Below are 23,667 nucleotides of genomic sequence, written 5' to 3'. Positions count from 1 at the left end.
CCCTTCAGTTATCAGCATATCACATACACACACAATGTTTTAGACTACCAAGGGACTGTTTGTGTAACACCATGAAATTATTTTCCCTGCACCTAGAGACAAACAGTTGCAACAGGAACATGTTTTCATGCTTATTTTCAGATTTTGGTACATGGAAAACTGAATACTTATTGTCCCACTCTGTCCATGCAAAAGGTATTCCAGCTTTTTGAATATTCATCATTCCATTTGTTGGATCACCGTTGCAGATATATCTTGCACGCGAATGCCACAGAGGCCTCCACCGCAAGTTCTTTGGATTTGACAAGCCAATCTACCGACACCATGAACGTGACTACGTCATTGGTAAGGCCTACCCAGTCCCCAAATCTTACTCTGCCTTCACAACAAGTCTGCCTCAATGGTCTCTGCCGCAATGGAGGAACATGTCAGCAGCTACAGCAGCAGGCCGGTGGAGCGCCATTTGCCTGTGACTGCCCCCTCCACTTCACTGGACCTTTTTGTGAGAAAGGTGGGTGTGATTTTTTTTCTTTTTTTTTTTTTTGAGTTTACACTCGTCCACGTATTTTCTTTATTTTGTCTTTAAAGCTCCTGTAGGTAGCTGTCTTTCAACACCATTTTGTCATATTTGCTGAAAATGTATACCGACTGGTATCCATCAACTAATGGTACTGTGAAAAAAATCCCGTCTCCTGGGGTTGTATTCTGATTCGCAAAACATTTCTTTCGGTCCGAATGAAACAATCAGTCACCGCTAAGGGGCGTTCCCAACTCAATGCCAATCGTGTTGTGGGCACATGCAGGGTAGCCCAGTTCTTTACGATACGGCGATTTTTATAAATACTTCACCTACTAGCAAAACAGCACTTCACAACAATGGTATAAATAAAAGAGTTGCTGGGAAAAACATTTTTTACATGCAAAGATTATCAATGATAATATGAATTTTGCCAGTTATGACAGACAAACTCATGCCCACAGGACTCTGGTTTGCAGGGAGGGGTTACAAGAGGAAAGGAGGAGGCAGATTGGGCGTTGTGTCAAAATTGCTCACTTCTCCAAAGTTACCTACAGTTTTAATCTCTAAAGAGCCTTCGGGAATAAACTGTCATTTTCTCTTCAAAAGCTATTGTACTGTGACCTCCCCAGTGGTACTGTATCATTAAGAGCCAAGCAACAAATGATGGTGCTTAATATTACATGCGAGCCTCTCTGGGGAGCAGGTTTCACTGTGCAGCAGAACAGAGTCCGCTGCGTTAGGAGTTGGGAGTGGTGTAAATTATTCACAATACAATTATTGAAATGATGGATCCATGTAAGAAGCTTGGGCTATGGCTGTGTATCAGTGCTCACCTGTACCACCCAATGAAACCTGAAAATTTAAACTTTGCCAGACTTTCCCAACATCCGTCTCAAGTGCTGATGGATACCTGCAGCAGTCCACACGTTTGACAGTCTCATTATGGCAGAGCGAGTGGCTGTGGACTGAAAGTTACTAAGTTTATTAGTTTGATGTGACTTCTTGCTATCACTTAGTTGTACTCTGAAATTTCGTTTACTTACAATGGTCTGCCCTGTTATCAGCCATTATATATCCTCCCCCTCCTTTGCTGGCAAAAAACATAGTGTTAACAACTCCGTACAAAGCTTTAGAAGAAAATGCTTGGATTTAATTCCGTGACTTGTATGCACGTCGATGTCTTACATTTTGGCATATGTATCTAACTTTTTATAACTTAAACAGAACAAAAAGCAGCCCAGGCATTCAATCAAGTCAAAAGTCCACGTTTTAATCATCATAATCTGACATTTTTGCATTTAGAGAACTATTGCATTTATTATTATTATAATTTCTCATTGACAATGGCAGTAAGAATTGGAGGTAGTATTATTTAGTGGTATGTGTTATGAATTGTGCACAGTTCTCTGCTGGAATGCATGCAGGCTAGATCACATGTAATATATAGCACGGATAGCAAGATGTGTACATAGCTGCAGTGTAAATGTCAGGTGCATCCACATGTTATCTAGCTAACTGATTCTGTAGCACAGATCAGATTGGTTGGTAGATCGCTACTAAGATGGCTATATTACATATATTTATTTAATCTGATCCTTGCTATATATCTATGATTACGGTACAGTTGATCTCAAATTCCATCAGGAATCAGGAACGCTTTATTTGTCATTTCACTTCATGCACTGGGTAAATGAAACGAAATGCCGTTTCCCCCAGCCCACAGCAGTACAACACAACCACAAAAACACATCCAAAAACTACAAGAACACACATACCCAAACTAACACATCTATCCAAACTAAACAAAAAATCACTGTCCAAGGGAACAAACGCCAGCCAGGATGACTGTCGGAACCGCCGGTCTGCATGGGTTAGCAGTTAGCTTAGCCCGTTCTGTCAGACCGCCCTCAGCGTTTCCTTCTCGGGCGCAGCTCCGGGCAGGGGCTGTGGTCCCCAGGCCCACCGGACAAAGCAGACCAAGCTCTCCCAGCCGATCCAGCACCAGCTCTCCCAGTCAGACACCATCGACACACCTCCCCGCGCTTCTCACAACGATGTCAAAAACACCACAGTCAACGCCAGGCGAGGCCGCTGCCAGCCCGCCCTCGGTGTTATTGGAACTGCCGGTCTGCATGGGCTAGCAGGTAGCTTAGCCTGCCCTGCTCTCCCAGCTATCAGACGAAGACAAAACTTAGACGTGGACAAAGACACTGCATGGACAGTACTGGGTGAGGCCGCTGCAAACGTGAATTCATGCCGCCATCTTCCGACACTGCCACAGGGTGAGGCCGCTGCAAACGCGAATTCGTGCAGCCATCTTCCCGCACCGGAAGTGGTGTCATCAGTTTTAAGGTCAAGACTGTAGACTATAATAGACTGTAAATGCAAATAATCGCAGCATCAGTTATTGATATCATTTTATTCTAAAAACAAGCTATTATGAATAGTGATGACACTATAGTTCTCTGTTACATTCTGTGACAATGGAGAACTACTGTAGTTTCAGTAACTTCAGTGCACCCTTTTTCATGTATAGCAGAGAGAATAGAGCCGTCAGCTGATTCTGCAGGAGCAACAGTTTCCTCTCCGCTGGGACCAGCGATGGTAAAAATTCACTTGCCGGCACTGTAGGGCGCTCTGGAAGTGATCAGCAAATGACATATACAGCATATTCAGTTGATCTTGTGTTGTACAATTCCTCCTCGCGAGTTATGTTGATAAAGTAGTTTTATTATGAAAATCTAATCGAATGTTTCTCTAAAATAATGTTCTCAGAAATTGGCAAAGCTCTGGCCTGAGCTGAGTTTATGAACCCTGCACCCTCATTTGACACCACTATGTGTTTTGAAATGGCTAATTTGCAGATGATTGAATAATCTGCTGAATGTTATTCGTCTCTCCAGGCACATTTGTAAAACAGCAGGGACTCCACATTTGGTGCTGCAGCCTCTCATTGGTTTTTCTTCCTACATGAGAGGTGTCATATGATCACCCCACCCACCCACAACCTAGGCGTTGCTTTCCATTTTCAAATTGTTGTGATGATGATGGTGATGCCATATGGAGAGAGATTTTGCAAAGCCAAAAATTTAGAAGCCTTTTTTTTTAAGTCAATAGACTTTTATCTGATTACTTTCAGGTATCAGATAATGAAGCTTACCGTGGTTTAAAGCATCAGCACTTGCAAGCTGAGCACCCTAAGCATTGCCCAGACATATTTTCCATGAGGCAGTGCCTGAGCCATCTGTCAAGCTTCGCAGTAAACCCAGCAGATCGCAGTTTAACCCAGAATGCTCACAGATGCATTAGAGCCTGAATTTATGTGGTGTTCAACAGAAAGGCATGCGTCACAGTAAATTCCCATCCCCAATAAAAAGATTAGATTTTAGTGCAGCTGATCAGGTAATTGTTTCAAGGGTCAGCTGAACAATAAAAAAAGGAATAAATTCTAACATTTTTGCATTTGTGTTTTTGCATGAATCATTGTGAAAACAATGTTGAAGTTACCCTATTGATCCTTCCATCACCATAAATTGAGTTGCTGCTCATCCTTTGGCTCGTCACACTCGTAAAATTCTCTTTAAATACCGGTGCTGGCATTATGCTGGTCTTTCTGCTGAGCTAGAGGAATTGATGCTCTCCAAAAGCAATTCAGTGTCTCAGTATTAACAGAGCACAGTCTCACGGTAGCGTTTACCCAGTTGCATGTTTTGCAGCTGTAATTCTCATACCCAGGAGAAGGAGTCTGGAGGCTGTTTACATGCTGACAAAGGCTCTGAATGTGTATTACTACAGCAGCTTTGCAGGGTGACAACAGTGTCCTTCTCACTTCATGTCAAATTAAGTGATAGCCACAAGACGTGAATGGTAATACAGCAAGTCACCTCTGCTCTGTGTTAATTACAGATATGTCATTCTGTGCACTGACTAATGGTTTGTTCTTGTTTTTGACCTACATGCAATGCTGAGCCCCAAACATGTCATACGATATGCACATGATGGATATTTTAGTGTGTATGTGTCTCTGTGTGTTCTGACCAATCTAATTGGTTGTAAACAATGTTGTCCTGGTCCTGAATCACATGCCACTGTACAGTTAAACCCTGGACTTTTTTTTCTTTTTTCAAATACATAAATTGACCCTAATAATGATACTCTACAGGTCACCCATTTCATAGCAGTCTCCCCGATTAAAAGTGCTTATAAACTTTTATTTGAGCCACACCATAGAAATTAATATGGAGAGCATCAAAAGTAAAACTGCAGTTCATACATTGCCTTGTTATAGTTAATTAAATACTACAGTGGAGCCTGCCCACACACGCCCTAAATACACCTTAATGCTAAAGGTTACATGGGGACTCGTGCTCAACTATTGGGACTAATTTAATCATGTTGTAGTTCAAATGAGTTTGCATCAGATAGGCCTTGCCTGCACGGCACAGTAAAACTGAAAATATACTGCAGTTGAAACTGAAAATAAATTGCAATTTCTTTGCAAACCTAAACAATATAACCTGTTTTAAAAATGTGGACATAATAGTCGGAGCACTTCTGGGGTAGATTAGGTCTGTGATCATCCTGCAGCCTCAGCCTGAGTAAGCCTTAAGTCTGTTATTTACAGGCTCTCTAGGAGGAAGCACCGCTGTAAGAAAGTCAAAGAAGCAGCAAAAATGAACTCAATGTATACGACCTCAAATACCCTCCAGTGTGGCATGAAAAATAAATCTTTTTTCAGATTTGGCACACTGCGCCCTAATCCCAGCTAGCATCTGGGGGTTCAATAAGTATTTGATACCAAGCAACCGGCCAAGCCTCAGGTTTTGTCCAGATAAAGCCAGTTCATTTGGGAATGTTTAAGTCCTAAAGTATGACAAATTGTCCTTTCAAGGAAGACACTGCAGGTCATAGACCTTGCCAGAGGCATTCTGTCAAGTATGGAAGCATTCAATTGAAATGTACTGTAAGTGATTACAAAAATTAGTTCTGAGCCAAATGGTTTTAAGATAAGGAAGAAGGAATGAGACAAGAAGTCAGTGTGATAGGAAATTATACAGACTTGCTCTTTATTGATCATGACCTGATTCTGTGACTCATTGCCTCAAGTCCTTACTTATAATACATTTTAAGACGTGATTAAGGATGATGTCTTGAGTGGGATGGAAGTAGAGAATACATTTTGTCCATGTTACATTGTCCGTCTTTGCTAAACACGAAGTCAGTCCAAGTAAAATCTAGCACTCCGGTTTGTTCTTCTTTTCACCCTACCCACGAACCATCTCTAATTACAGCTTCTGCACGGTCTGCAATCAGTAGGATTTCTGAAGCAAGTTATTTAATAGGTTTTTCATATTTAATTTTAATTCTATTCTTTATTGTATCTTCAACAGAAAAGCTAGGACTACCTGAGTTAAAGCTAGGGGGGCCTTTTCTGAATTGTGTGACATGCACCCCAACACCATATGCTACAGGATCTGCCAGGCACAGTGTCCTTTGTGTAAAAGCCAGCAGATCATTACTGGCTGATGGAGTTGATGACCTGAGCAGGGGTCTCCTCCACCTCTTTTTTAAGCCATCCCCCTTTGTCATCCAATTTACAACACAGCTGCATATAGTCCTGACGGGGTCCTGCTGACACTGTGCATAAGCAGACTGTCAGTGTTGGACAGGTATAGAATAAGCCTCTATAATCTTGTTGTCCTTGCACAACATCATAGTGGTGCAATTATTTTTTTATCTTGCTTTTTCCCCCTGAATCTCCTGTCTTCCTTTGTTACTGAAGTATGTCAGTGTGACGGTGTAATTGTCACTCCTGGACTACAGTTTCTCCACGCGCATAGAGTAATTGACCTTGCACAGTATATTATATGTTCTAGTCTTTCCCTCAATTTGTTCCCCTTCTTAATATGCCTTTAATCAACATGTTTGTATGAAATTTCTGTTTTCCAGATACCACCATATATATCCCATCATTCATTGGGACATCTTACCTGGAGCTGCAACCCCTTGCATCTTTTCTTCAGTCTTACAATGTCAGCAGAGGTCCAACTGCTGCCGCCAAAGATATGTTTGTTGCCCTATATGTGACAGTGAAAACCAGCGCTACCCAGGGCACCATCCTTTACAGTGAGTATGGTACTTGCAGGTGCTGCAGATGTTACTTAGTTGAAGCAATGGTGAGGTTTGATGATAACGCACATACCTGCCAGCAATAAATTAGTTAATATGAAAAATGTGTTCTGCACTAGAGGGTTTTGTTCAGAAACGAGGGCTCCATCATTTGAAACCTTTGATCCCAACTAAAAGGATTGCTTTTACTGGTTGTACCAGTTAATCTTTGATTAACCACATTGCAATACAGATATTGCCAATTACAGAGACAATGTAAACAAATGCGGGGCGTCCGGGTGGGGTGGCCGTCTGTTCCGTTGCCTACCAACACGGGGATCGCCGGTTCAAATCCCCGTGTTACCTCCAGCTTGGTCGGGCGTCCCTACAGACACAGTTGGCCGTGTCTGCGGGTGGGAAGCCAGACGTGGGTATGTGTCCTGGTTGCTGCACTAGCGCCCCCTCTGGTCGGTCGGGGCGCCTGTTGGGGGGGGCTGGGGGGGGAATAGTGTGATCCTCCCGCGCGCTACATCCCCCTGGTGAAACGCCTCCCTGTCAGGTGAAAAGAAGCAGCTGGTGACTCCACATGTATGGGAGGAGGCATGTGGTAGTCTGCAGCCCTCCCCGGATCAGCAGAGGGGGTGGAGCAGAGACCGGGACGGCTGGGAAGAGTGGGGTAATTGGGCGGGTACAATTGGAAGAAAAATAAAAGAGGGGGGGAAAAAACCCAAAAAAGAAACAAATGTAAATGGCTTAAGTCAAGTGGAGATTTCTGGTGATCAAGGTATACGGTGTGTAAAGCAGCTTATGAAATATGCAAGTTCAGCTGTGGGATACTCAAGAATACCTTAAAGTATAACAGTTAATCTGCTCTGTGAACAGTGACGTTTTGGTTAACTAACCATTTAAAACTACATATGTGGCTCGCCGTTCCGGTGATCCACTTGTTTTATCCACTTTGAAATGAATGAAGTCAGTATTTACCAATTATTTTTGTTGTTGTGTGTTGCCTCATATTACACAGGCATTAACATTGCAGTAGGCACTGATTGTTTTCATCATTTGAGACTCTTATAGTCCCCATATTGCATTTTACTGTAAGACTGCAAGGAGTTTTTTGTTTTTCCAGGTTAATTTGTGCCAGTTTACTATCGACACTAGTGTCCGTTACGTTCACTGTCGACAGCATTCTAATATTTACCATCTGTGTAGTAGATGTTTAATCACTCCGTTTTCATGAATGAATTTAAGGTGCCCATGAGGTGTGAAGTGAGTGCTTATAAAGACAGGTTGAAGTGCGAAAGTTTAAGCGATGAAGCACTCTCAAAACACTTCACTTTAGTCCAGTCTGCATTTGCCTTTTGCTGTTAGGATATATACAATAGATTTCTGGGTAACACTTTAGTACGGGTAACATAAAAAAACTTAATTACTAGTGAATTAGTAGTGATCAAGATGTCACTTTAGTATGGGGAACATATTCTAAGTAACAAAAACTTAATTTAGAGTAATTTAACACTATGAACACGTGTAGTTTTGTGTGTTATGTAAGAACAGACCATATTCATTAAGTGTTAGTAAGGGAGAATAACTCTTCTTGTGGTACTACCACCTTATAAAGGCCATACTAAGCAAAGCATATTGAGATGGTACTACTAATAAGCAATACTTCTGAGGTTATAGAGGGAAAACTCATAGTTAATGGCTTACTGGTTGTATAATAAGGCCATGCAGAATAAGGCATTAATGAGTACGTAATAATGACCAATTAAGAGCCAATATGTTGCTAATTTGCATGCTAATAAGCACCTAATTAATGGTGACTATGTTCCCCATACTAAAGTGTTACCGATTTCTGAGTGAGGATATATACAATAGATTTCTGAGTGAGGATATATACAATAGATTTCTGAGTGAGGATATATACAATAGATTTCTGAGTGAGGATGTATACAATAGATTTCTGAGTGAAGATATATACAATAGATTTCTGAGTGAGGATATATACAATAGATTTCTGAGTGAGGATATAAACAGTAGATTTCTGAGTGAGGATATATACAATAGATTTCTGAGTGAGGATATATACAGTAGATTTCTGAGTGAGGATATATACAATAGATTTCCATTTTTCTGAGAATCAGGTTGATGGTTCTACAGCTCTCTATGGGTTTATTTCTAAACGTTGAAGTGGGATTCAAATCAGCTGGAAATGTGAAGCACAGATTATTAAACGGGAGGTTATGACAGGTCTGTGAGTCCTTCCGGCAAGACCCGCCTACAGAATATTTGAAAATATTTGGTTTGTTACGCCACGTTTTTTTCGTGTGTTAGTCAAGTGTATAAGTCTGAATGTGCTGTGTGCTCGTGCTCCTGACCTGATGAACTACAGTGACGGTGTACCACAGGGTGGCCCTCACAGCTGTCATAGAGCCACGTGGTAGAAGAGTTCACCACCTCTGACTTCTTAGATAAAATATAATTCCCAAACGAAAACACCACCAACAGTTGTGAAATGTGTTTAAAATGTGCTGTATATTTTTAAACATGTTAAAGGGAGAGAATCGTCTTCCTTCTGAAGCAGACATTTTATTTCCAGTTTTGACATTAACGTACTGCTGCCGTGCAGAGACATGAGATGTGCTTTCTTCAAGATGTGCACGTTAACCCGGACCTCGGGTGCTACCATGCTGGGTACGGATGTAAATGTGTAAATGCTGATAAGCTGGTGCAGGGGTAAGGTTATTTAACGGTTTGTTGCAATATATATTAGACAAATTCACCAAACATAATGGCATTATTAATGAACACAGATGTATGTGTATACTGTTACATTGTCTTCAGAAACATAGTTCTCATGTGGAATAGCAATAAGAAGTCCCTGCATAGTCTACATAGTCTGTATAGGCCCTGTGATGGCCTGGCAGCCTGTCCAGGGTGTCTCCCCGCCTGCCGCCCAATGACTGCTGGGATAGGTTCCCGCATCCCCGCCACCCTGAGAGCAGGATAAGCGGTTTGGATAATGGACGGACATTATTAAATGTTGCTGGTACTGGTTGCACTACATGAGTGAATTCTACATTTGCCCTCCTAAATCAGCTGTTGAGTTCCATAATTAACCAGGTGGCAGGGCTGTCAGGACTGCTGACCAATTCAAACATTCAAAATTCTCTGCAGTCAAATATTATCCTACTACTACTACTACTACTACTACTACTTCCGGCTGCTTCCGTTAGGGGTCACCACAGCGGATCATCCGTTTCCATTTCTTCCTGTCCTCTGCATCTTCCTGTCACCAGCCAGTCAAAAATTATCCATGCAGGACAAATGTATTAGATGTGTGATATAAAAAAAAGATCTTGCATATCTTGGTTATTCATGAGTCTCAGGTCATAAGTAGATTGAACACCAGGAGGCTGTTGAGGTTAGAAGTAAGATATCTGGTGGGGGGGGGAAACAAACAATCTTTCCATGGACAGATTTAGCTGCTACGTCTGCGAACTTCACATGCATTTTTAAGCCGGTAGCCGACTGTGGGCTACTGATGTTTCTCCACCTCTACTCCTAGTGGCAGTTAAAATGTTGCCATGGAAATATGTATAGTCCGTACCAATGGCAGAGTAATATTTATAGTGATGAGGCATTTTTCATTTGAGCACGGCTAGGTGTGCTGTCATGCTGACCTGACCTCCTTCTAAATGTCTAGTTGACCAATCAGATTGCTCGGTCGGAGCTACCTGTTGTATAACTAGATTTAACCAAAATGGGTTCTGCACTGCAAAACCCGCCAATGCTTGAGTTGCTTTAAATTCGTGGAAAATGGTTCAAAATGTGAAGTGGCTGTGTTGATTTAGCTCGTCAACCTGAGCGCTACCCTTGAAACTTAATATTTACATGATAGTTTGTTTATTTTTAAAGTAGAGCACCAAAATGATTGTACTGCGCAACTTGAATTAGTCAACCTCCGGGTAAATGGGTATTTGCTTTGATTTTTTATTTTTTTTAAACGTACGCCTGGGACTCTTTCAATAGCAGACCTATATGTGATCCTTAAGGAATGCAACTGTCGGTCACAACGTTGTGTATTTCTTTCAGTACCACTTTTGCCTATATTCTCCTCAAGCGGTTCATTGCTGTATTTTTAAAAACAACACCTTGATTCTTGATTCGTGTCATACACCTCAAAGGAAATACTTCACACAAAGCTGGATTGTGTGTTATAACTTTGTTCGTTGGATATTCATCACTATTCATAAGTTTCCACCCACAAAGTTCCAACTAATGAGGCTTTATGTGCATGGCATGCTACAGTGAAGATGGTGTATCCTTAAAAGAAGCACCAAATGTAAATTTCCCAGGGCAAATATAGCGCATATCCCCATCATTAGAGATAGATGAAGAGAAGATTGGAAAAAGTGCTTGATGAGAGTAATCAGATGTAATATGAAAAGTGAATTGAATGTGCTGGATGTCAGGCGAGCTAAAACGCTCCACCTCCTCCACCCTGTCATATTGGTTGCCTTGTATCGCTCAGCTGGCCACAGCTACTATGTGCCTGTGTTCATCTCAAGTCACTCCTTGTCAGTGTCCTCATAGATTTACGTTATTGGTTCGTTTATGAAAAAGAATGATTGCTGTGACAAAATGACGCCGTTTTATGATTCCCCATCCCTTTGCTTTGTCCCATTTATCCACTCCCAACTAACGTTCCCACCTTGTATTGGAAGACATTAGTTGAGTTCAGTATGTTGTTTTATTGGTAAGGCAATGTATCACAGTGTTGGATGTAAACACTGCACTAATTAAAAAAAGATTATATTCTTCGTTAGGTAAAGTAAGTAAGCCTTTATTGTACCTTTGCTATTACTTATTGCTGATATATGATTACATTAGGTCACTTGGGCTCAACAAAGTTATCGTTTCTTGAATCGACTGTGGTACTGTGGTACAGAATTCAGCAGTGAGGCATTCAGATGGAATAGATAGAGGTCACATAAATTCCCGTCCATCATCAGCGGGTTCCAGTTGGTTTTAGAATTGGATTTAAGAGTTTATTGATTCCTTTTAAAGCAATGGATGGTTTAGCCCCATCTTGCATTATGGAGCTTTTATATGTCCTTATTTACAAAATTGCAGCGTTACATCAAGAGGCAAAATTCTTTTGACTGCTCCTAAATCCAGATAAAAGTCAAAAGGGAGCTAAGTGATTGTAATTGGGGCCCCAAATCCCGGAACATTCTATATGAAGATTTAAGCCTATCTACAGCTGCTTTTTGGCTTTGGACTTTGCTGACAGCATTTATTTTGTGTGTGTTAGTTAGTTAGTTAGTTAGTTAGTTAGTTAGTTAGTTAGTTAGTTAGTTAGTTAGTTAGTTAGGTAGTTAGTTAGTTAGTTAGTTAGTTAGTTAGTTAGGTAGTTAGTTAGGTAGTTAGTTAGTTAGGTAGTTAGTTAGTTAGTTAGGTAGTTTTGTTTTGTTTTTCCTTCTGTCCTACACTTTTATACATATATAATTTTGTTAAACACTCAACGCTAGGGAAAGTGCTCAACAAATAAGGAGCAAAATAATCCAGTGAGTCAAGTAAATTCTTTATGAGACAGCACAAGCCTGTTTCATGCCATGGCACTATATATATATATATATATATATATATATATATATATATATATATATATATATATACACATATATATGTATATACACTCACCGGCCACTTTATTAGGCACACCTGTCCAACTGCTCGTTAACGCAAATTTCTAATCAGCCAATCACATGGCAGCAACTCAATGCATTTAGGCATGTAGACATGGTCAAGACGATCTGCTGCAGTTCAAACCGAGCATCAGAATGGGGAAGAAAGGTGATTTAAGTGACTTTGAACGTGGCATGGTTGTTGGTGCCAGACGGGCTGGTCTGAGTATTTCAGAAACTGCTGATCTACTGGGATTTGCACGCACAACCATCTCTAGGGTTTACAGAGAATGGTCCGAAAAAGAGAAAATATCCAGTGAGCGGCAGTTCTGTGGGCCAAAATGCCTCGTTGATACCAGAGGTCAGAGGAGAATGGCCAGACTGGTTCGAGCTGATAGAAAGGCAACAGTAACTCAAATAACCACTCATTACAACCGAGGTATGCAGAAGAGCATCTCTGAACGCACAACACGTCGAACCTTGAGGCAGATGGGCTACAGCAGCAGAAGACCACACCGGGTGCCACTCCTGTCAGCTAAGAACAGGAAACTGAGGCTACAATTCGCACAGGCTAACCAAAATTGGACAATAGAAGATTGGAAAAACGTTGCCTGGTCTGATGAGTCTCGATTTCTGCTGCGACATTCGGATGGTAGGGTCAGAATTTGGCGTCAACAACATGAAAGCATGGATCCATCCTGCCTTGTATCAACGGTTCAGGCTGGTGGTGGTGGTGTAATGGTGTGGGGGATATTTTCTTGGCACACTTTGGGCCCCTTAGTACCAACTGAGCATCGTGTCAACGCCACAGCCTACCTGAGTATTGTTGCTGACCATGTCCATCCCTTTATGATCACAGTGTTCCCATCTTCTGATGGCTACTTCCAGCAGGATAACGCGCCATGTCATAAAGCTCGAATCATCTCAGACTGGTTTCTTGAACATGACAATGAGTTCACTGTACTCAAATGGCCTCCACAGTCACCAGATCTCAATCCAATAGAGCACCTTTGGGATGTGGTGGACCGGGAGATTCGCATCATGGATGTGCAGCCGACAAACCTGCAGCAACTGCGTGATGCTATCATGTCAATATGGACCAAACTCTCTGAGGAATGTTTCCAGTACCTTGTTGAATCTATGTCACGAAGGATTAAGGCAGTTCTGAAGGCAAAAGGGGGTCCAACCCGGTACTAGCAAGGTGTACCTAATAAAGTGGCCAGTGAGTGTATATACAAATACACATCTACAAACATACATACATACATACATACATACATACATACATACATACATACATACATACATACACATATACATACATACACACACACACACACACACACACACACACACACACACATATATATATAAGTCAAGCCTTGTGAATAAAAGGTGATATGGTGCAATGGTGCAGAGAATTTATCAGGGATGCTGAAATAGATGTTAGCAGGTTACTTACACACATGCCTGAGGCAGAGGTACATGACAGAGCGTACCAGTATACGTACAATGTACAGTACAGTATATATACAACATGTACAGTACAATATGTACAGTACAGTATATATACAACATGTACAGTACAATATGTACAGTACAGTGTATACAACCTGTACAGTACAATATATACATGTACAGTACCGTGTATACACCATGTACAGTACAGTATATATACAACATGTACAGTACAATATGTACAGTACAGTGTATACAACATGTACAGTACAGTATATACAACATGTACAGTACAGTATATATACAACATGTACAGTACAATATATACATGTACAGTACAGTGTATACAACATGTACAGTACAGTATATACAACATGTACAGTACAGTGTATACAACATGTACAGTACAATATATACAACATGTACAGTACAGTATATATACAACATGTACAGTACAGTATATACAACATGTACAGTACAGTATATACAACATGTACAGTACCGTATATACAACCTGTACAGTACAGTATATACAACATGTACAGTACCGTATATACAACCTGTACAGTACCGTATATACAACCTGTACAGTACAGTATCTACAACCTGTACAGTACAGTATATATACAACCTGTACAGTACAGTATATACAACCTGTACAGTACAGTATATATACAACATGTACAGTACAGTATCTACAGCATGGTTGGCTGTAAGTGTGATTTGAATGACAGCCCGTGGAAAGAAACTGTTGTTATATCTGGTTGTTGTGGGGCCATCTCCACTTTCTCATAGCAGTAGGCTGTATTTGTCCCCAGCCCTCATCCCCTCATGGAGAAGATCATATGTTCTACTATGCTGTGCCAATGGGGCGCATATGGGGTTCTGCGATGCGCCATTATTAATGAACATGTAATGAATGTCATGAATTCACAACACTTTAAATTCAACTGGCACTTGAACATGGAACACATTTTTTGTTATTAATTATCATTTATATTAGTGTATTCAAGAAATGATTGCCTTCTAAACGGATGCTAATTTTGATGGCCTTGATGGTTTTATTGGAAATCTGCAGTTCATAGGAGAGAATCTTGTTCAAAGTTAAAAAGACGCCATTGAACACTGTTATTTGAATTTAAATATACTTCCTTTCTGTTGATTCTACGTTGATTCTGTGGTTTTGCATTGAAATGATCCATTATTGCAAGCTTCAGTCTTTCGTCAAAGAGGGTTGAATCAGTTCATCTGGATACGAGTATTGACGGGTATGTTTCATCTAAGCGAGGAAGCTGAAGTGATGAAACGTATCTGTCAGTAAACGCTGTGTCCAGATGAACTGATTCAACCTTCGGTGATCGTCTTACCTGGATGGATTGTTGAGCTTGCATCAAGACAAGCTTCAGTCTTACGAAGAACAAAAGCCGTTAATCACAGCCAATTGTGGGAATTAATTAGTTACATTTTTTGAAGCGATCCACAGCCCTGATGTATTTGTTCTGGTGATATGTCGCGGGCTCTGAATAAGCTTGTAACTCCTGTTTTAAGAAAGAGCTTTTCTAATCACATTCTCGCTGTGTGTCATAATAATGTAATGACACTAAGACAAAGAAGAAGTGGAGGAACTGTCTCAATAATGTTTTTACTGCCAAGGCGTATGGGAACACGGGCTCCGAGCCTTCCTGTGCAGAGAGATGAATGTTCAGAACATCGAGGGCATAGCGCCTTTTATCTAGCGTCGTGTTCCTGGCTTACACAGCGCCATCTTTTTCACATCAGACGATGGGAGCTGAAAAGAAAACTCCAGAGATCAAACAGACAAAGTTAATCAGAAGCGAGCCAAAAGACGTGCGTCGAGACGGCAGATTCTGTTCTCCAGACCTGCTCCTTATTTCCCACTCCCCTTTATGACCCACCCCATGTGGCATACTGCAGGTCTCCCTCCAGACTTCACTTGTCAGCTTGCGAGAGAGAGAGAGAGAGAGAGGGGGAAATCTGAGACTCTAGGAAAAGAAAATAGGTGACAGGCGCTGACAAAAGGACGAACGCTCCGTTAGGCTCAGTGCAGGGTAACAGGGCCATGGGGACGACAAAGAACATGTTCTTTACCAAATATAAATAGAAAGGCATCTATAGCGGGACGCGTCTTATTGCTCACAAACAATTCAGCTAACCCCCCTGAGAACGATTGCCCTGAAATGAGACGAGCGTCATTGATGTCTAAGTTGAATCTGTGGTGATTATGCTTCTCTTTGGCCTTTTGAGCAAAGAAATGTATATTCTTTTTTTGTTTTGTTTATTTGTGTGTGTGTGTGTGTGTGTGTGTGTGTGTGTGTGTGTGTGTGTGTGTGTGTGTGTGTGTGTGAGTAATACTGGGGCGGCACAGTGGTTAGCACAGTCGCCTCACAGCAAGAAGGTCGTGGGTTCGAGCCCCGGGGTAGTCCAACCTTGGGGGTCGTCCCGGGTCGTCCTCTGTGTGGAGTTTGCATGTTCTCCCTGTGTCTGTGTGGGTTTCCTCCAGGGGGTCCAGTTTCCTCCCACAGTCCAAAGACCTGTAGGTCAGGTGAATCAGCCGTACTACATTGTCCCCAGGTATGAATGTGTGTGTTTGTGTGTGTGTGTGTGTCTGTGTGTGTGTGTGTGTGTGTGGGCCCTGTGTGATGGCCTGGTGGCCTGTCCAGGGTGTCTCCCCGCCTGCCGCCCAATGACTGCTGGGATAGGCTCCAGCATCTTGTGACCCTGAGAGCAGGATCAGTGGTTCAGATAATGGATGGATGGATGGATGGATGTATAAATTGAAGAACCAAAACATTATGACCACTCCAAAAACCAAAACATTACGACCATGTTTGTTTGCCTGCCCAGGGACTGCAGATGCAAATTAGCTGCCAGCTAACTCTGGTGCAGTTGTAAAATTGTGCGTTGTCCCTGTCAAATAAACGACATGAGACTCACGGGTGGCTTGATTAGATGGCAACCAAACAGTCAGTTCTCATAGTCAACGAGTTGGATGCAGGAGTAAAGACCTGAGCAACTTTGACAAGAGCCAAATTGTTTGGGCCAGACGTCTGGGTCAGAGCATCTCCTAAACAGCGAGGCTTGTGGGGTGTACCCGGTCAGCAGTGGTGAATACCTACTGACAGTGATCCAAGGGGGGACAAACCACAAACCGGTAATAGGGTGTTGGGCGCACGAGGCTCATCGATGCATGAGGACAACAAAGGCTATCCCGTCTGGTCCGAACCGACAGAAGAACTACTGTGGCACAAGTTACAGAAAATTCTGATGATGGTTACAGGAGGAACGTGTCACAACACACAGTGCATACCCTGTTGCGTATGGGGCTGTGTAGCCGCAGAACAGTCAGACTACCCGTGATGACCCCTGTCCACCGTCAAAAGTGCCTACAATGGGCACGCGAGTCGTGTACGTGTGTGCCGTTCCCCTTGGGAAGAGATGTCGCCAGGATGCACTGTGGGAAGTTGACAAGCCGATGGAGGCAGCGTGATGCTCTGGGCAATGTTCTGCTGGGAAACCCTGGGCCCGGCCATCCATGTGGACGTCAATTTGACGTGTGCCACCTACCTAAACATCATTGCAGACCGGGTACACCCCTTCATGGCAATGGTAGTCCCTGATGGCAGTGGCCTCTTTCAGCAGGATAATGCACCCTGCCACTCTGCACACATTACATTACATTACATTCCAGCCATTAGCCGAGGCTTTTATCCAAAGCGACTTACAATAAGTGCATCATTTAACGTAGGAAATCAGGAGAACTACTAGTCATCAGAGGTCATAAGTGCATCTAAACAAGCATCTAAGAGCAAAACCAGTGCTAAAGTAAAAGCGCCAGAAAGAGGTTTTTGTTTTTTAAATGAGTGAATACAATAAGTGGTAAGAACAAGTAACAGGGTACCAGTAGTTCTTGAAGAGGTGAGTTTTCAACCTGCGCTGAAAGATGGGCAGCGACTCCGCTGTCCTGAAATCAGTGGGGAGTTAATCCACCACTGTGGGGCCAGGACAGAACAGAACTGGGACCGGGTCGATCGGCAGCAGGGGCCTCTGAGCGACGGGGCAACCAGGCGTCCCGAAGTGGTCAGAGCGAAGTGGTCAGGCGGGGGTGTAGGGCTTGACCATGGCCTGGAGATAGGAAGGAGCTGCTCCTTTCACTGCCCTGTAGACTAGCACCAGAGTCTTAAACTGGATGGGAGCAGCTACTGGGAGCCAGTGTAGGGACACGAGAAGGGGAGTTGTGTGGGAGAACTTAGGGCGGTTGAACACCAGACGAGCTGCAGCTTTCTGAACAAGCTCCAGAGGTCTGATGGCCGACGCCGGGGCACCAGCAAGGAGGGGGTTGCCGTAGTCTAGCCGGGAGGTGACCAGAGCCTGGATGAGCTCCTGTGCCGTCTCGTCGGTGAGGAATGGGCGAATCCTCCTGATGTTGTAGAGGAGAAATCTGCAGGAGCGAGCAACCGATGCAACGTTTGCAGCAAATGGCAGTTGGTCATCCAGGATCACACCCAGATTCCTCACAGTCCGAGTTGGCGTCACCACGGTGTTGTCATGGTGATGGCCAGGTCTCGGTGCGGGCAACATTGTGCAGGAAGGGTTTGAGGAACATGATGAAGTGTTCGAGGTGTTGGCCTGGTCTCCAAATTCTACAGGTCTCAGTCTGATTGAGCGTCTGTGGGATGTGCTGGATCAACAAGTCTGATCCACAGTGGCTCCAACTCACAACTTACAGGACTTGAAGGATCTGCTGCTAATGTTTGGTGCCAGATATCACAGGACACCTTCAGGGGTCTTGTAGAGTCTACACTTCGGCCGGTTGGCGCTGTTTTGGCGGCACATGGAGGACCAACAGCATATTAGGCAGGTGGTCATAATATTTTGGCTCATCAGTGTATCTATATATATATATATATATATATATAAAACTTTATTATTTAAAGAAACACTCAACGGTAGGGAAAGTGCTCAACGCATAAGGAGCAAAATAATCCAGTGGGTCAAGTAAATTCTTTATGAGACAGTACAAGCCTGTTTCATGCCATTAGCGATCATCAGCTGTGGATAATTTATTAATGTTTATTGACAGCTGGTGATGGCTTATGGCATGAAACAGGCTTGTACTGTCTCATAAAGAATTTACTTGACCCACTGGAATATATATATTTATATAAAAACTTAGCGCAAAAAGTGAGGAAATGTGTGTTTGGTGGATTATATCTTTGTTGTAACAATGCTTCTTGGCAATAAATCTTATAGCGTTGGAAAGCCTGTTTATTCCCCTTTTAAATGGCGCCACATTTGTAAGGAACATGCATTTGTGGGATGAGCAGCAGAGCTGAGTATGTGGGTTGCGCCCATGAAACATTTGCCAAATCTTCTCTGCCAATGCCAAACAGCTTATTTTGCTGTTGCTGTTGACTCTTGTTTTGAGCTTCTGGTACCCCAGGTGCTGACAACCAGCTGCCTGATATAAGATTCACTGCCAAGAAGCATTGTTACAACAAAGAAATAATCTACCAAACACACATTTCCTTACTTTCTGTGCTAAGTTTATATATATATATATATATATATATATATATATATATATACACTACCGTTCAAAAGTTTGGGATCACATTGAAATGTCCATATTTTTGAAGGAAAAGCACTGTACTTTTCAATGAAGATAACTTTAAACTAGTCTTAACTTTAAAGAAATACACTCTATACATTGCTAATGTGGTAAATGACTATTCTAGCTGCAAATGTCTGGTTTTTGGTGCAATATCTACATAGGTGTATAGAGGCCCATTTCAAGCAACTATCACTCCAGTGTTCTAATGGTACAATGTGTTTGCTCATTGGCTCAGAAGGCTAATTGATGATTAGAAAACCCTTGTGCAATCATGTTCACACATCTGAAAACAGTTTAGCTCGTTACAGAAGCTACAAAACTGACCTTCCTTTGAGCAGATTGAGTTTCTGGAGCATCACATTTGTGGGGTCAATTAAACGCTCAAAATGGCCAGAAAAAGAGAACTTTCATCTGAAACTCGACAGTCTATTCTTGTTCTTAGAAATGAAGGCTATTCCATGCGAGAAATTGCTAAGAAATTGAAGATTTCCTACACCGGTGTGTACTACTCCCTTCAGAGGACAGCACAAACAGGCTCTAACCAGAGTAGAAAAAGAAGTGGGAGGCCGCGTTGCACAACTGAGCAAGAAGATAAGTACATTAGAGTCTCTAGTTTGAGAAACAGACGCCTCACAGGTCCCCAACTGGCATCTTCATTAAATAGTACCCGCAAAACACCAACATCTACAGTGAAGAGGCGGCTGCGGGATTCTGGGCTTCAGGGCAGAGTGGCAAAGAAAAAGCCATATCTGAGACTGACCAATAAAAGAAAAAGATTAAGATGGGCAAAAGAACACAGACATTGGACAGAGGAAGACTGGAAAAAAGTGTTGTGGACGGATGAATCCAAGTTTGAGGTGTTTGGATCACAAAGAAGAACATTTGTGAGACGCAGAACAAATGAAAAGATGCTGGAAGAATGCCTGACGCCATCTGTTAAGCATGGTGGAGGTAATGTGATGGTCTGGGGTTGCTTTGGTGCTGGTAAGGTGGGAGATTTGTACAGGGTAAAAGGGATTCTGAATAAGGAAGGCTATCACTCCATTTTGCAACGCCATGCCATACCCAGTGGACAGCGCTTGATTGGAGCCAATTTCATCCTACAACAGGACAATGACCCTAAACACACCTCCAAATTGTGCAAGAACTATTTAGAGCAGAAGCAGGCAGCTGGTATTCTATCGGTAATGGAGTGGCCAGCGCAGTCACCAGATCTGAACCCCATTGAGCTGTTGTGGGAGCAGCTTGACCGTATGGTACGCAAGAAGTGCCCATCCAACCAATCCAACTTGTGGGAGCTGCTTCTGGAAGCGTGGGGTGCAGTTTCTCCAGATTACCTCAACAAATTAACAGCTAGAATGCCAAAGGTCTGCAATGCTGTAATTGCTGCAAATGGAGGATTCTTTGACGAAAGCAAAGTTTGATGTAAAAAAAATCTTATTTCAAATACAAATCATTATTTCTAACCTTGTCAATGTCTTGACTCTATTTTCTATTCATTTCACAACATATGGTGGTGAATAAGTGTGACTTTTCATGGAAAACACAAAATTGTTTGGGTGATCCCAAACTTTTGAACGGTAGTGTATATATATATATATATATATATATATATCATTGTTTGGTTTTTTTGGAAGCCGTCAGTGGTGTTGATAAAAGTGCTCAGCAAATGAGGGGCGGAATATTAAGATAGATGTAGGAGAAAAAACTTCAGTACATAGCAGAACAAGCTTGTTTCATGCGTCACACACTCATCAGCTGCCAGTGTGGTTAAACAATAAAGAAAAAACACAGCCAATAATACTACACTGCCCTGCGTCACGCCCCTAGTTACGGTGCACAGCAACCAATGGGAGGATAGAAAGCGTTTGAAAAATAACATCAGAAACATTACAACCAATGGGGGGGTTGGGGCTTGTTTTGAAAAAGCAGGGACTTAAAGGCATGTTGAAAAAGCATACATTTAAAATACAACAAGGTAAAATCCAACAGGGTACTTTATGTATATCAAAGAGTGGAATGGTGCTGAGTGCAGTTGGAAGAGCAGACAGTTAAAATATAAAAATATAACTTCTAATAAATATCACATGTGTATCATCTAATGAAGGGGGGGTACTAGAAATGAATTGGCCACCAGCTGTAGACACAGGAAAAAATGTCTACTTTGCAATTACAAGTAAACCAGTGTCTTTATTACCCCCCCCATTAGATGATACATGTGATATTTATTAGATATTATATATTTTAACTGTCTGCTCTTCCAACACTGCTCCAGCACCATTCCATGTTTCTGATGTTGTTTTTCAAAAAATTTCAAATGTTTTCGGTCCTCCCGTTGGTTGCTGTGCACCGTAACTAGGGGCATGATGCAGGGCAGTGTAGTATTTATTGGCTGCGTATGTTTTTTCTTTGTTGTTTAATCACATCGGCAGCTGAAGGGTGCGTGACACACAAAACAAGCTTGTTCTGCTATGTATTAGTTTTTTTCCCCTACATCTATCTTTATATATATTTTTAAATTCTGTTTAATCAAGGCCACATATCCACATCTTTTTATATATATATAAAAAGATGTGTAATTGTAGGGGTTATTTTTTCTGTGTGTTGTTTTTTGTAATTAGAAACGGAGATTGTCTTACTTGCCAGTAAACCCTGAAAAAACCATGTATGTAGTGTTCAGAAAGCAACAGCGGAGTCTAAAGAATTAACAGCATTTTATAGTAATAATGTGCGCTTTACTCAGACACTACAAGGACACTGTGAATCTATGACTTTGTGAACGGGCAGATCGTATTACAATTTAATGAATCCGTACCAATGATCCTAGAAACAGAAAAAATCTGAACTGTAAATTAAAGGCTTGAGATAGAAAGAAATGTTATTATCTTTATCCTCATATAATGATGCCTTTGGCTCATTGCCAGCATCACTTTACTTAAATTCTCTCTCCCATCTGTGCAGACTTCAGTGTTGCCTGCTGAATACTGGCAGCATCACAAACGACGTGCAGGGGCACATTGTTTGCATGAGTGTCATAAACCATCTTTACGGAAAACAAGCGGAGGATAAATGTTGAAAACAGCGCTTGTCTGCGTGTGCTTTTGCCTTCTGGTCTCAGAGTTTTGCTTTTTGACAGTTACAAAAACAGGTGCGGTGAAAATAGTTCGCATAGGATATGCTAATATCACCCATAGACAACAGTGTTTTGTATATACGTTCATCAGGTTTCCAAGTTATCCGGAAAAACATTTCTCTCTGAACGAGTTATGTCTGGTAACTTTTACCATCCACCATCCCAGCTGAGAAATCCCTGTGCGAGGTAAGGTTGGGATACGAAGTGGTGCATCCTTAAATAGGAAAGAACCAGTACTCCCTGTGTACCCTGCAAATGATGTGCTGTAACTATGTTCTGAGCAAAAACATTTTTAATTGAATTACTATTCCAATTAATTCAATTAAAAATGCTTCTTAATTAATATTCCAAGTAGCCCTGTGATGGCTTGGCGGCCCATCCAGGGTGTCTCCCCGCCTGCCGCCCAATGGCTGCTGGGATAGGCTCCAGCTTCCCTGCCACCCTGACAGCAGGATAAGCGGTTCGGATAATGGATGGATGGGTAATATTCAAATTAAAAACTTTTAACAATAAAGTTTAACCATACCCATACAAACGAGCAAGCAACATTTTATTTATATAGCACTTTTAAAAACATACATTTACAAAGTGCTTTACACCCAATACACAAAATACAAATACATAAAATAAATTGAATGAATATAAAAACATGGCATAGGGAGTAACAGACCAAGCTAAAAACACAACAAAATAGAAGTCAGGGGTGGGACTCTCCCTGAAAACGTGGGTTATTTACAGTACAGTACAGGATAAAGCTGTCCAGTACAGTGCCGGACAGCTTTATAACTATGGAATTACAGCTGTCATCTGTAGACTTCAAAAATGCCTTTCACAATGACTTTCACTTTCTCAGCTGAGGCATTTGGGATCTCTGAATTTACTGATGGTTTTCTCTTGTTGATGGCGTGCTTTATTAAACTGATACTGACATCAAAATCTGAAACTCCCTATTGATAGGCTGTGTTCCTATTGATAGGCTATGTTCCTATTGCTAGGCTATGTTCCTATTGATAGGCTGTGTTCCTATTGATAGGTTGTGTTCCTATTGATAGGCTATGTTCCTATTGATAGGCTGTGTTCCTATTGATAGGCTGTATTCCTATTGATAGGCTATGTTCCTATTGAT

General features: G+C 41.9%; 1 protein-coding gene across 1 annotated transcript in view; it reads left to right on the top strand.

The window, feature by feature from the left end:
* Nucleotides 1-23,667, top strand: part of eys (eyes shut homolog) — a 292,598-nt gene that overhangs the window by 183,767 nt on the left and 85,164 nt on the right. Inside the window, 2 exon segments of the mRNA XM_056292252.1 lie at nt 249-511; nt 6,470-6,646. Of these exon segments, the coding sequence (XP_056148227.1) occupies nt 249-511; nt 6,470-6,646 (440 nt within the window).

This window comes from Lampris incognitus, chromosome 13 (genome assembly GCF_029633865.1).
Source record: "Lampris incognitus isolate fLamInc1 chromosome 13, fLamInc1.hap2, whole genome shotgun sequence".
Taxonomy (NCBI): Eukaryota; Metazoa; Chordata; class Actinopteri; order Lampriformes; family Lampridae; genus Lampris; species Lampris incognitus.
This window is presented reverse-complemented; position numbering and strand designations above follow the sequence as displayed.